The 11,224-nt window shown below is 52.0% G+C and overlaps 1 protein-coding gene across 1 annotated transcript in view; it reads left to right on the top strand.

Annotated features, from left to right (window-relative positions):
• The first annotated feature begins 7,538 nt into the window (after positions 1–7,538).
• LOC137432272 (receptor expression-enhancing protein 5) overlaps positions 7,539–11,224 on the top strand; it is a 43,933-nt gene continuing 40,247 nt past the window's right edge. The window contains exon 1 of the mRNA XM_068124067.2: positions 7,539–7,753. Within this exon, the coding sequence (XP_067980168.1) occupies positions 7,639–7,753 (115 nt within the window). The 5' untranslated portion in view covers positions 7,539–7,638. The remainder of the gene's footprint in view (positions 7,754–11,224) is intronic.

The raw sequence follows: 11,224 nt of genomic DNA, 5'->3' as shown, positions 1-11,224 counted from the left end.
GTGGAGTCAGTGGAGTCCATGTGGATATTGAAATCACCAAGGAGGAGGATTGAGGGGGAGAGGGAACATAGCTGGGTCAGAAAGTAGGAGAAGTCAGACAGGAATGATGGGTGTGGTTTGGGAGGGCGGTAGACAACAGCCATGACTGACTGTGTGTGACCAGAGAGTTTAAAAGCCAGGTGTTCAAATGATGGAGCAGATGAGATGGAGATGAGGTTGGTCTTGATGTCTTGTCGGTGAATAACGTGTTTAAATGGGATTTTGATTGGTATACCTGTGTGTATGCATTGGTGATAGAGGGATGTCGGGATATTGTAAGGACTTGTACCTGGCAGTGACATGGTATAGTGAAGTGACAGGTACCTGGCAGTGTGTGGATGGGTGATGATACTTGAGTTGGTGCAGCACTGGCGTGATGGGCCAAACGGCCTACTGCACCAAAGTTCCTTGTTGTGTATAATGAAGAATGAAGACAAAATAAGTGCAGAAGAGACAGTGATAGGGCCAGGGCCCCAATAACCTGAGAGTAAAGAGGAGAGTTAAGGCAGCATTAGGGTAAGGTGCAATTGGGTCTTTCACTCAGAGGGTAGTTAATGCATGGAATGGTCTCCCTGGAGAGGTTGTGGCGGCAGAAACAGTAAACAAATTTAAATTGGAATTAGTCAGGTAGGACCTACACCTACCCAGAAACATTGGAGATGTAACGCAGACATAATGGGCCGAATGTCCTCCTGTGTCAAATTTACTAAACCCATCCCCTGCACTGTGTGTGTGTGTGTGTGTGTGTGTGTGTGTGTGTGTGTGTGTGTGTGTGTGTGATGTGTGTGTGTCTGTGTCTGTGTGTGTGTGTGTGTGTGTGTGTCTGTGTGTGTCTGTGTGTGTCTGTGTGTGTGTGTCTGGGTCTGTGCAGCCCGTAACTTTTTTTACCATTTGAGTTTTGTCATCAAATTTTCACCAAAGCTTTATTATGATAATATGGAGAAAGCAAATTTATAATTTTGTCAAAAGTTCAAAGGTCAAAAGTTCAAAGTCACATAAAATCGTCAATTTTCATCCGATTGACCTGAAATTTTGATAATTCGCATATTGAGGCATTTGGTTTCAGGTTATCCGTCCGTACGTCCATCCGTGATAGGTTTTCCTTATCGCGATAACTTGAGAACGGCTAAAGGGATCTTAGTCAAACTTGGCACAGGTATGTATAATAAGGTAAAGATTACCTGATTCGATTTTGGGGTCAAAGCTTAAATCTGTAATCGGTATATAACTTGAGAACGTTATTTTGGTACAGGTATGTATAATGATGTAAAGATTAAATTATTAGAATTTGGGACAAGAGGTCAAAGGTCAAAGTCTGTAATAGGTCTATAACTCGAGAATGGCTGAAGTGATCTAATTCAAACTAGGTACAGGTATGTATAATGATGTTGTGCTGCTGTGCACACACAATTCGTTTGCCAAGAAGGGAGGCCACAACGCGTTGTATAAACTGAAACACTTTATTAACAGCTCGCACGTAAGCACTGGGCGGGCTCGACTTTCGAGCCCGCATATATGTCCCGAGGCCACGCCCTGCCCCCGGGCGTGGCCGGTCGGCCGAAAGGCGGGGCATGTATCTCAGTTCCACCCTGCGCCTCGTGACGCCTTTGCTCCGGGCGTGGTCCGAGTTGCGCTTCCACGCCCGGACACTCGTTCCACCCACTGGTGCATGGAATTATTGCCCACTGACATTGTGTCCGCCACACGCGCCCCCCCAGAATTCCCGCGCACCTGAAGGGTGAGCTTGCGGGGAAGCTGGATGACCCGGCCGAAACGCCCTCTGGCGATGCGTGCAGGGCTGGGGGGTAGCGGGACGGCGGGGCTGGGGAGTGCCGGGGGTCTGCCCGCCGGGGGGCGGCCTCGACGCGGAGGCAGAGCTGCTTGCGGGGGGTGGTCCAGATCGAGGTGGGCTGGCTTGAGGTGGTCCATGGAGATACGATCTGGAGTACCGCCGATGTCCACGGTGAAATGCTTGTTCCCCGGTCTCCAGCACGCGGAAGGGCCCGTCGTACGGGGGCCGCAGCGGCGCCCGGTAGGCGTCGTGCCTGACAAAAACGTACTCCGCCGTGCGAAACTCCGGGGCGACGTGGGAGGACGGGCAACTGTGGTGTGCCGTCGGCACCGGGGTGAACCTCCTGGCGGTCTCCTGAAGGGTGGAGCGCTGTTGCGTGGAGTCGGGGATAAATTCCAGTCGGGGATAAATTCCATTCGACCAAGGGGCCGTGGAGTCGGGGATAATTCGCCCGGTACCCGCAGTGGTTGCCCGAAGACCAGCTCCGCCGAGGACACACACAGGTCGTCCTTGGGCGCCGTCCTGAGGCCCAGCAGGACCCAGGGGAGCCTGTCGGCCCAGCTGCCATCGCGGAGGCTGGCCCAGAGCGTGGCCTTCATTGAGAGATGGAAGCGCTCGCACAGGCCGTTGGCCTGGGGGTGGTAAGCCGTGGTGCGGTGCAGCTTGACGCCGAGCCCTTGCACCACTGCTCCCCAGAGCTCCGAGGTGAACTGGGGGCCGCGGTCGGACGAGATGTCCGAGGGGGCGCCGAACCGAGCAACCCACGTGGCGATGAAGGCTTGCACGACGTCAGCCGCAGCCGTCGCCGCCAATGGCACGGCCTCCGGCCACTGGGGGGTGCGGTCCACCATGGTGAGGAGGTGGGTGAAACCCCGCGAGGAGGGCAGAGGTCCCACCAAGTCGACGTGGACATGGTCGAACCGATGTTCGGACACCGTAAACGGGGACAAACGGGGCTTGGGTGTGGCGGTGGACTTTCGCGCGCTGGCACGCGAGGCACGTCCTGGCCCAGTCGCGGACGTTCTTCCTGAGGCCATGCCAGACGAACTTCGCCGCGACGAGCTTGTGGGAGGCCTTCGTGCCCGGGTGGGACAGGCCGTGGATGGCGTAAAAACCAGCCAGCGGGCACGATGGGGCGAGCCGGCCGAGGGAGACGTTGCACAAGAAGGCAGTGCCCGCGACGTCGAACGGCACCTCGGTGATGCGGAGGCCCGTGACGGCGGTCCGCAAGGCCTGGACGTCGGGGTCGGCGGTCTGGTCCACCGCCATCCGGGCATAGTCGATCCCGAGGTGGACCGCGTGTGCGACGGACCGGGAAAGGCAATCCACCACCAGGTTGCCCTTACTCACGATGTGACGGATGTCCGTCGTGTACTCAGACAAGGCAGAGAGGTGACATTGCTGCCAGGCCGACCATGGCTCGGCGACCTTGGCCATCGCGAAAACAAGGGGCTTGTGATCGACGAAGGCTGTGAACGGGTGGCCCTCGAGAAGATGGCGGAAGTGTCGGACCGCCAGGTGGAGCCCGAGCAGCTCGCAGTCGAAGGTGCTGTACCGGCGTTCGTGCGGGCGGAGCTGCCGCCTAGAAAACGCCAGCGGCTGCCAAACACCACTCACCCACTGCTCATGCACCGCGCCCACCGCGTAGTCCGACGCGTCGGTGGTGAGGGCGATTGGTGCATCGGGCGCCGGGTGCGCCAGCATGGTGGCGTTGGCCAAGGCCAGCTTTGCGCCCGCAAACGCCGCGGCCATTTGCTCCGTCCAGGCGATGTCACCTTTGCCCGGCTTCCCCCGGAGGGCCACGTGCAGGGGGCGCAGGAGCTGGGCGACACGGGGCACGAAGCCGTGATAAAAATTCATCATGCCCAGGGATTCCTGGAGCCCCTTGATCGTGCGGGGGCACGGGAAACTTCTGACCGCCTCCACCTTGGCCGGTAAAGGGATGGCCCCGTGCGTGGTGATGCGGTGCCCCAAGAAGTCGATGGCGGTGATGCCGAAACGGCACTTTGCGGGGTTGATTATCAGGCCATGCTGGCCCAGGCATTCGAAGAGCGTGCGGAGGTGGAGCAGGTGCTCCTCCCAGGAAGCGCTCGCGACTAGGATGTCGTCCAGGTAGACGTAGATGAAGGACAAGTCACGCAAGATGCTGTCCATGAGCCGCTGGAACGCCTGGGCCGCATTTTTCAACCCAAAGGGCATCCGCAAGAACTCAAAGAGGCCGAAAGGTGTGATGACGGCCGTCTTTGGTACATCGTCCGGTTGTACGGGGACCTGGTGGTAGCCCCGGATGAGGTCCACCTTGGAGAAAATGGTCGTTTTCGCCAACCGGGTGGAAAAGTCCTGAATATGCCGGACCGGGTAGCGGTCGTGGGTGGTGGCGTCGTTGAGCCGGCGGTAGTCACCGCACGGCCGCCATCCGCCGCCGGACGTGGGCACAATGTGCAGAGGAGAGGCCCATGCGCTGTTGGAGCACCGTACGATGCCCAGCCGCTCCAGCGTGGCGAACGCCGCTTTCGCCATGGCGAGCTTCATGGGGTCGAGGCTGTGCGACCGGGCGTAGACCGGTGGTCTGACGGTGGGGATAGGGTGCTCCAACCCGTGTTTGACGGCCACCGCTGAAAAGGTGGGCCGCGTGAGTGTGGGGAAAACTGGCGAGGAGGCGGGTAAACTCGTCTGCTGCCGGAAACGTACAGACTAACTTCGCCGGGACGGAACAGCTCAGCAAGCCGCTTGGTAAGCCGCTCGGTGAGCCGCTCAGCGAGCTGCTCAACGAGCCGCTCAGCGAACAAGCGAGTGAGCTGAAGGTTTCGGCCTGGACGAGGCGTCGACGCTTAACGTCCACCAACAGCCCATTCGCACAAAGAAAGTCCGCACCGAGCAGGGCCATTGGCACGCTGGCGGTCGCGAAAGACCATTTGAAGCGCTGCCCTCCGAAACGCAGCAAGAGGCAACGCTTCCCGAATGTGCGGATGGGTGTTCCGTTGGCAGCGAGCAAGGCGGGGCCCCGGCCCGCGGCTTGCTTGTGGGACACGGAGGCAGGGAGGACGCTTACCTGCGCTCCCGTGTCGCACAGAAAACGACGACCAGACGAGGTGTCTGTGATGAACAGGAGGCTGCCGGAATGGCCGACGCTCATGGCCGCAAGTGAGCGCCGGCCCGGTCGTTTCGCGACCCGTCGAAAGAACACGGCGGGCGGCACGCTCTAGCCTTGCGGCCGAACCTGGCATGATAGTAGCACCAGGTTTGCGGTGGTGGCTGCCGCGTCGGCCGTGTCGGCGGCGGTGGTGGTGGTGGCGGCGGTAGTGGGTGGGGCGTAGCAGCGGCCATGAGGGAAGCAGGGGGCGCTGTAGCCTCCGCACCAGGATCCACTACGGCAGCACCGTACACCGACAGCGTGTCGCAGGCCACGAAAAATTTGTCCGCCTCTCCGGCCAGGGCACGGGGTTCCGTTAAGTTCGAACCGGCCAGCGCGACCCGCACCTGCACAGGCAGCTGGCGGAGGAAAAGCGCTCGGAACAGGAAATCCGGGCGCTGGTCTCCAAGAAGGGACAACATAAAATCCATCCGAATGGACGGTCGTGTGTCGCCGAGGGCGGGAAGGTCCAGGAGGCGGTCGGCGCGTTCGGCCTCCGTGAGCCCGAAAGTGGCGAGGAGAAGACGTTTGAGCACCGCGTACTTGTGGGCGCCCGGCGGGCGCCGAAGGATGGACACGACACGGGTGGCAGTGCCGGGCCCGAGGGCGGCGACCACGTGGTAGTTCATGGTGTCGTCCGCCGTGATGCCCCGGAGCTGGAATTGAGCTTCGGCCTGCACAAACCAAACGTCGGCTTGCGCTTCCCAGAACTCCGGAAGTTTGACAGCGACAGCGTTGGTAGCCATGGCGCGTTCAGGGGTCAGCTACGGCTGAACCAGTCGGGGTCACCAGTGTGGTGCTGTGCACACACAATTTGTTTGCCAAGAAGGTAGGCCACAACGCGTTGTACAAACTGAAACACTTTATTAACAGCTCACACGTAAGCACTGGGCGGGCTCGACTTTCGAGCCCGCATATATGTCCCGAGGCCACGCCCTGCCCCCGGGCGTGGCCGGTCGGCCGAAAGGTGGGGCATGTATCTCAGTTCCACCCTGCGCCTCGTGACGCCTTTGCTCCGGGCGTGGCCCGAGCTGCGCTTCCATGCCCGGACACTCGCGCCACTCACTGGTGCGCGGAATTATTGCCCACTGACATTGTGTCCGCCACAATGTAAAGATTAACTGATTAGATTTTAGGTTCAAGAGGTCAATGTTTAAAGGTCAAAGTCTGTAATAGGACTATAACTTGAGAATGGCTGAAGTGATCTAATTCAAACGTGGTACAGGTATGTACGAGTATAATGATGTAAAGATTAACTGATTAGATTTTGGGGGAGTTGAGGTCAAAGGTCAGAGTTCATGTCAGCTAAAAATGTGAGAACTTGTGAACAGCTGAAGGGATATAAATTAAAACTTGGTTTTAGGTATGTATAATGATGTAAACATGAACTGATTAAATTTTGTGGTCAATAGGTCAAAGGTCAGAGGTCATGTCAGGTAAAAATGTGCTAACTTGGGCACAGCTGAATGGATTGAAATCAAACTTGATACAAGTATTATAATGATGTAATAATGTGGGCAGAGACATATCAGTCGACATCCTGATGTCGAAGAGTGCCGTTCTAGTTTTTTTTTGTTTTTTTTAGATCAAAAGGTAAAGGTTGTGTGAAATCGTCAATTTTCATCCGATTAACCTGAAATTTGAAGAATTTGCATATTGGGTACTGAATTGGTTCACCAATCAAAAGGTAGGAGTCGAATGGTTTTTTTTTTAGATCAAAAGATCAAAGGTTAAGGTTGCATAAAATCACTAATTTTCACCAGATTGACGTGAAATGTAAATAATTTGCATATTGGGTACTGAATTGATATACTAATCCAAAGGTAGGAGTTCATTTCTTTTTGAGATCAAGAGGTGAAACGTCAAGGTTACATAAAATTGTCAATTTTTGTCCAATTGATATGAAATTTGAAGAATTTACATATTGGGCCACAGAATTGGTTCACCAATCAAAAGGTATAGGAGTCAATTGTTTGTTATTTTTAGATGAAAAGGTCAAAGGTCAAGGTTGCATAAAATCACTAATTTTCACCCGATTGACCTGAAATTTTAACAATTTGCACATCAGGTCACTGAATTGGCTCATCAATCAAAATGTTGCAGTCGATTGGTTGTTTTTTTTAGATCAAAAGATCAAAGGTCAAGGTTGCATAAAATCGTCAAGAATATGTATATTGGCTCACAGAATTGGTTCACCAATCAAAACCTAGAGGCTGATTATTCTTTTAGATCCAAAGCACAGGGGTCAAGGCAGCATAAAATCATCAATTTTCATTTTGTATTTTTTCAACTGTTTTCGTTATTTTGAGCATGCAGAGGAAGGAGATGAAGAAGAAGAAGTAGGATGCGCAGAAGAAGAAGAAGTAGGATAAGCAGAGGAAGAAGAAGTAGGATGAGCAGAAGAAGAAGAAGTAGGCTCAGCAGAGGAAGAAGAGGACGTCTAATGCATTTTCAGATGTTTTATAGTTTTCATTGAGACGGTCGCGGTTCGGTTCCGTGCTGCATATTCATATCTGTGCTGCATATTCATATCCGTACTGTATATTTAATATTCATGAGGGCAGAGGTCACGAAGGGTGGAGCTGAGGCGCATGCGCAGTAGCTTTGCAGTGAGTGTCGTCGCGCCTGTTGGGGTTTTCCTTCGTCTTCCTCAAAAAAAAACTCCATTAGCACGATGGCGCAGCTACAAACGATGTTCGACAACTTCCTCAACGAGAAGAATTTCTTCACCGACCTGTTGGATAAGGTTGAGAAAAAGACGAGCATCAAGAAGTCCTACCTGTTAATAGGTGAGGTAACATGTGTGCTTCGGTCCTGTGGGATCGCGAGATTGCCGTGTACGTATACCTTGCTCACCGGTTACTCACCTCGTCAGGCCCTTTTGACTGAGTCACTCTGCTGTTTGGTTTTACGTTTCACAACGCGCGGACATGTTCCGCTTAAACGGCGGATTTTCACATTCAAACTCATTGAATGACAAAATTTGCCCGCGATGACGTCATTGTTAAAGCGTCCGCACTGAGGCTGGAGGTCGGCGGTCCTGGTACGTGCTGCTTCCTTGCTTAGCGCTCAGTATACTGCAAGGATAGAGCGCGGACAACGAACCATAGGTTGGTAATACTAACACTAATAGTAATAGTAATACTGCACGTCCAATGTTGGTGGACGTCAAAGATTCCATGGTCTCCTTCACGACGAGTAGGCAAGCTATCGCCGGCACCCCGGACAAAGGAAATTCCTGCCTCTGCCCTGACATCCAGAGCCGACCGGAGTGGCGACCCCACCAGGACTGTGGCCTAGATTTGGCAACACCAACGCTCTGCATGGTGCAAGAAGATGATGATGATGAATGGCCTCCTGCATTGCAGTTCATCATATTATTAAACTCGCATGATTAAAATTGCAGCAAAATAACAATCTGCAACAGAAGGATGGGGAATGAATCTGCAACAGAAGGATGGGGAATGAATCTGCAACAGAAGGATGGGGAATGAATCTGCAACAGAAGGATGGGGAATGAATGCAACAGAAGGATGGGGAATTGATCTGTAACGGAAGGATGGGGAATGAATCTGCAACAGAAGGATGGGGAATTGATCTGCAACAGAAGGATGGGGAATTGATCTACAACAGAAGGATGGGGAATTGATCTGCAACAGAAGGATGGGGAATTGATCTGCAACAGAAGGATGGGGAATTGATCTGCAACTGAAGGATGGGGAATGGATCTGCAACAGAAGGATGGGGAATGGATCTGCAACTGAAGGATGGGGAATGGATCTGCAACAGAAGGATGGGGAATGGATCTGCAACAGGATGGGGAATTAATCTGCAACAGAAGGATGGGGAATTAATCTGCAACAGAAGGATGGGGAATGAATCTGCAACAGTAGGATGGGGAATTAATCTGCAACTGAAGGATGGGGAATTAATCTGCAACAGAAGGATGGGGAATTGATCTGCAACAGAAGGATGGGGAATTGATCTGCAACAGAAGGATGGGGAATTGATCTGCAACAGAAGGACGGGGAATTGATCTGCAACAGAAGGATGGGGAATTAATCTGCAACAGAAGGATGGGGAATTAATCTGCAACAGAAGGATGGGGAATTAATCTGCAACTGAAGGATGGGGAATTAATCTGCAACTGAAGGATGGGGAATTAATCTGCAACTGAAGGATGGGGAATTAATCTGCAACTGAAGGATGGGGAAATAATCTGCAACTGAAGGATGGGGAATTAATCTGCAACTGAAGGATGGGGAATTAATCTGCAACTGAAGGATGGGGAATTAATCTGCAACTGAAGGATGGGGAATTAATCTGCAACAGAAAGATGGGGAATGGATCTGCAACAGAAGGATGGGGAATTAATCTGCAACAGAAGGATGGGGAATGGATCTGCAACAGAAGGATGGGGAATTAATCTGCAACTGAAGGATGGGGAATTAATCTGCAACAGAAGGATGGGGAATGGATCTGCAACAGAAGGATGGGGAATAGATCTGCAACAGAAGGATGGGGAATGGATCTGCAACAGAAGGATGGGGAATGAATCTGCAACAGAAGGATGGGGAATTAATCTGCAACAGAAGGATGGGGAATTAATCTGCAACAGAAGGATGGGGAATTAATCTGCAACAGAAGGATGGGGAATGAATCTGCAACAGTAGGATGGGGAATTAATCTGCAACTGAAGGATGGGGAAATAATCTACAACTGAAGGATGGGGAATTAATCTGCAACTGAAGGATGGGGAATTAATCTGCAACTGAAGGATGGGGAATTAATCTGCAACTGAAGGATGGGGAAATAATCTGCAACTGAAGGATGGGGAATGAATCTGCAACTGAAGGATGGGGAATTAATCTGCAACTGAAGGATGGGGAATTAATCTGCAACTGAAGGATGGGGAATTAATCTGCAACAGAAGGATGGGGAATTGATCTGCAACAGGAGGATGGGGAATTAATCTGCAACAGAAGGATGGGGAATGGATCTGCAACAGGAGGATGGGGAATGGATCTGCAACAGGAGGATGGGGAATTAATCTGCAACAGAAGGATGGGGAATGGATCTGCAACAGAAGGATGGGGAATAGATCTGCAACAGAAGGATGGGGAATGGATCTGCAACAGAAGGATGGGGAATTGATCTGCAACAGAAGGATGGGGAATTAATCTGCAACAGAAGGATGGGGAATTAATCTGCAACAGAAGGATGGGGAATTAATCTGCAACAGAAGGATGGGGAATTAATCTGCAGCAGAAGGATGGGGAATTAATCTGCAACAGAAGGATGGGGAATTAATCTGCAGCAGAAGGATGGGGAATTAATCTGCAACAGAAGGATGGGGAATTGATCTGCAACAGAAGGATGGGGAATTAATCTGCAACAGAAGGATGGGGAATTAATCTGCAACAGGATGGGGAATTAATCTGCAACAGAAGGATGGGGAATTAATCTGCAACAGAAGGATGGGGAATTAATCTGCAACAGAAGGATGGGGAATTAATCTGCCACAGAAGGATGGGGAATTGATCTGCAACAGAAGGATGGGGAATGGATCTGCAACAGAAGGATGGGGAATGGATCTGCAACAGAAGGATGGGGAATGGATCTGCAACAGAAGGATGGGGAATTGATCTGCAACAGAAGGATGGGGAATTAATCTGCAACAGAAGGATGGGGAATTAGTCTGCAACAGAAGGATGGGGAATTAATCTGCAACAGAAGGATGGGGAATTAATCTGCAACAGAAGGATGGGGAATTAATCTGCAACAGAAGGATGGGGAATTAATCTGCAACAGAAGGATGGGGAATTAATATGCAACAGAAGGATGGGGAATTAATCTGCAGCAGAAGGATGGGGAATTAATCTGCAACAAAAGGATGGGGAATGGATCTGCAACAGAAGGATGGGGAAGTAATCTGCAACAGAAGGATGGGGAATTAATCTGCAACAGAAGGATGGGGAATTGATCTGCAACAGAAGGCTGGGGAATGGATCTGTAACAGAAGGATGGGGAATGGATCTGCAACAGAAGGATGGGGAATGGATCTGCAACAGAAGGATGGGGAATGAATCTGCAACAGAAGGATGGGGAATGAATCTGCAACAGAAGGATGGGGAATGAATCTGCAACAGAAGGATGGGGAATGAATCTGCAGCAGAAGGATGGGGAATTAATCTGCAACAGAAGGATGGGGAATTAATCTGCAACAGAAGGATGGGGAATTAATCTGCAACAGGATGGGG

The sequence above is a fragment of the Myxine glutinosa genome, chromosome 8 (genome assembly GCF_964187855.1).
Source record: "Myxine glutinosa chromosome 8, kmMyxGlut1.1, whole genome shotgun sequence".
Taxonomy (NCBI): domain Eukaryota; kingdom Metazoa; phylum Chordata; class Myxini; order Myxiniformes; family Myxinidae; genus Myxine; species Myxine glutinosa.
The sequence above is the reverse complement of the archived record's forward strand: the minus strand, read 5'-3'. Positions and strand labels throughout refer to the sequence as shown.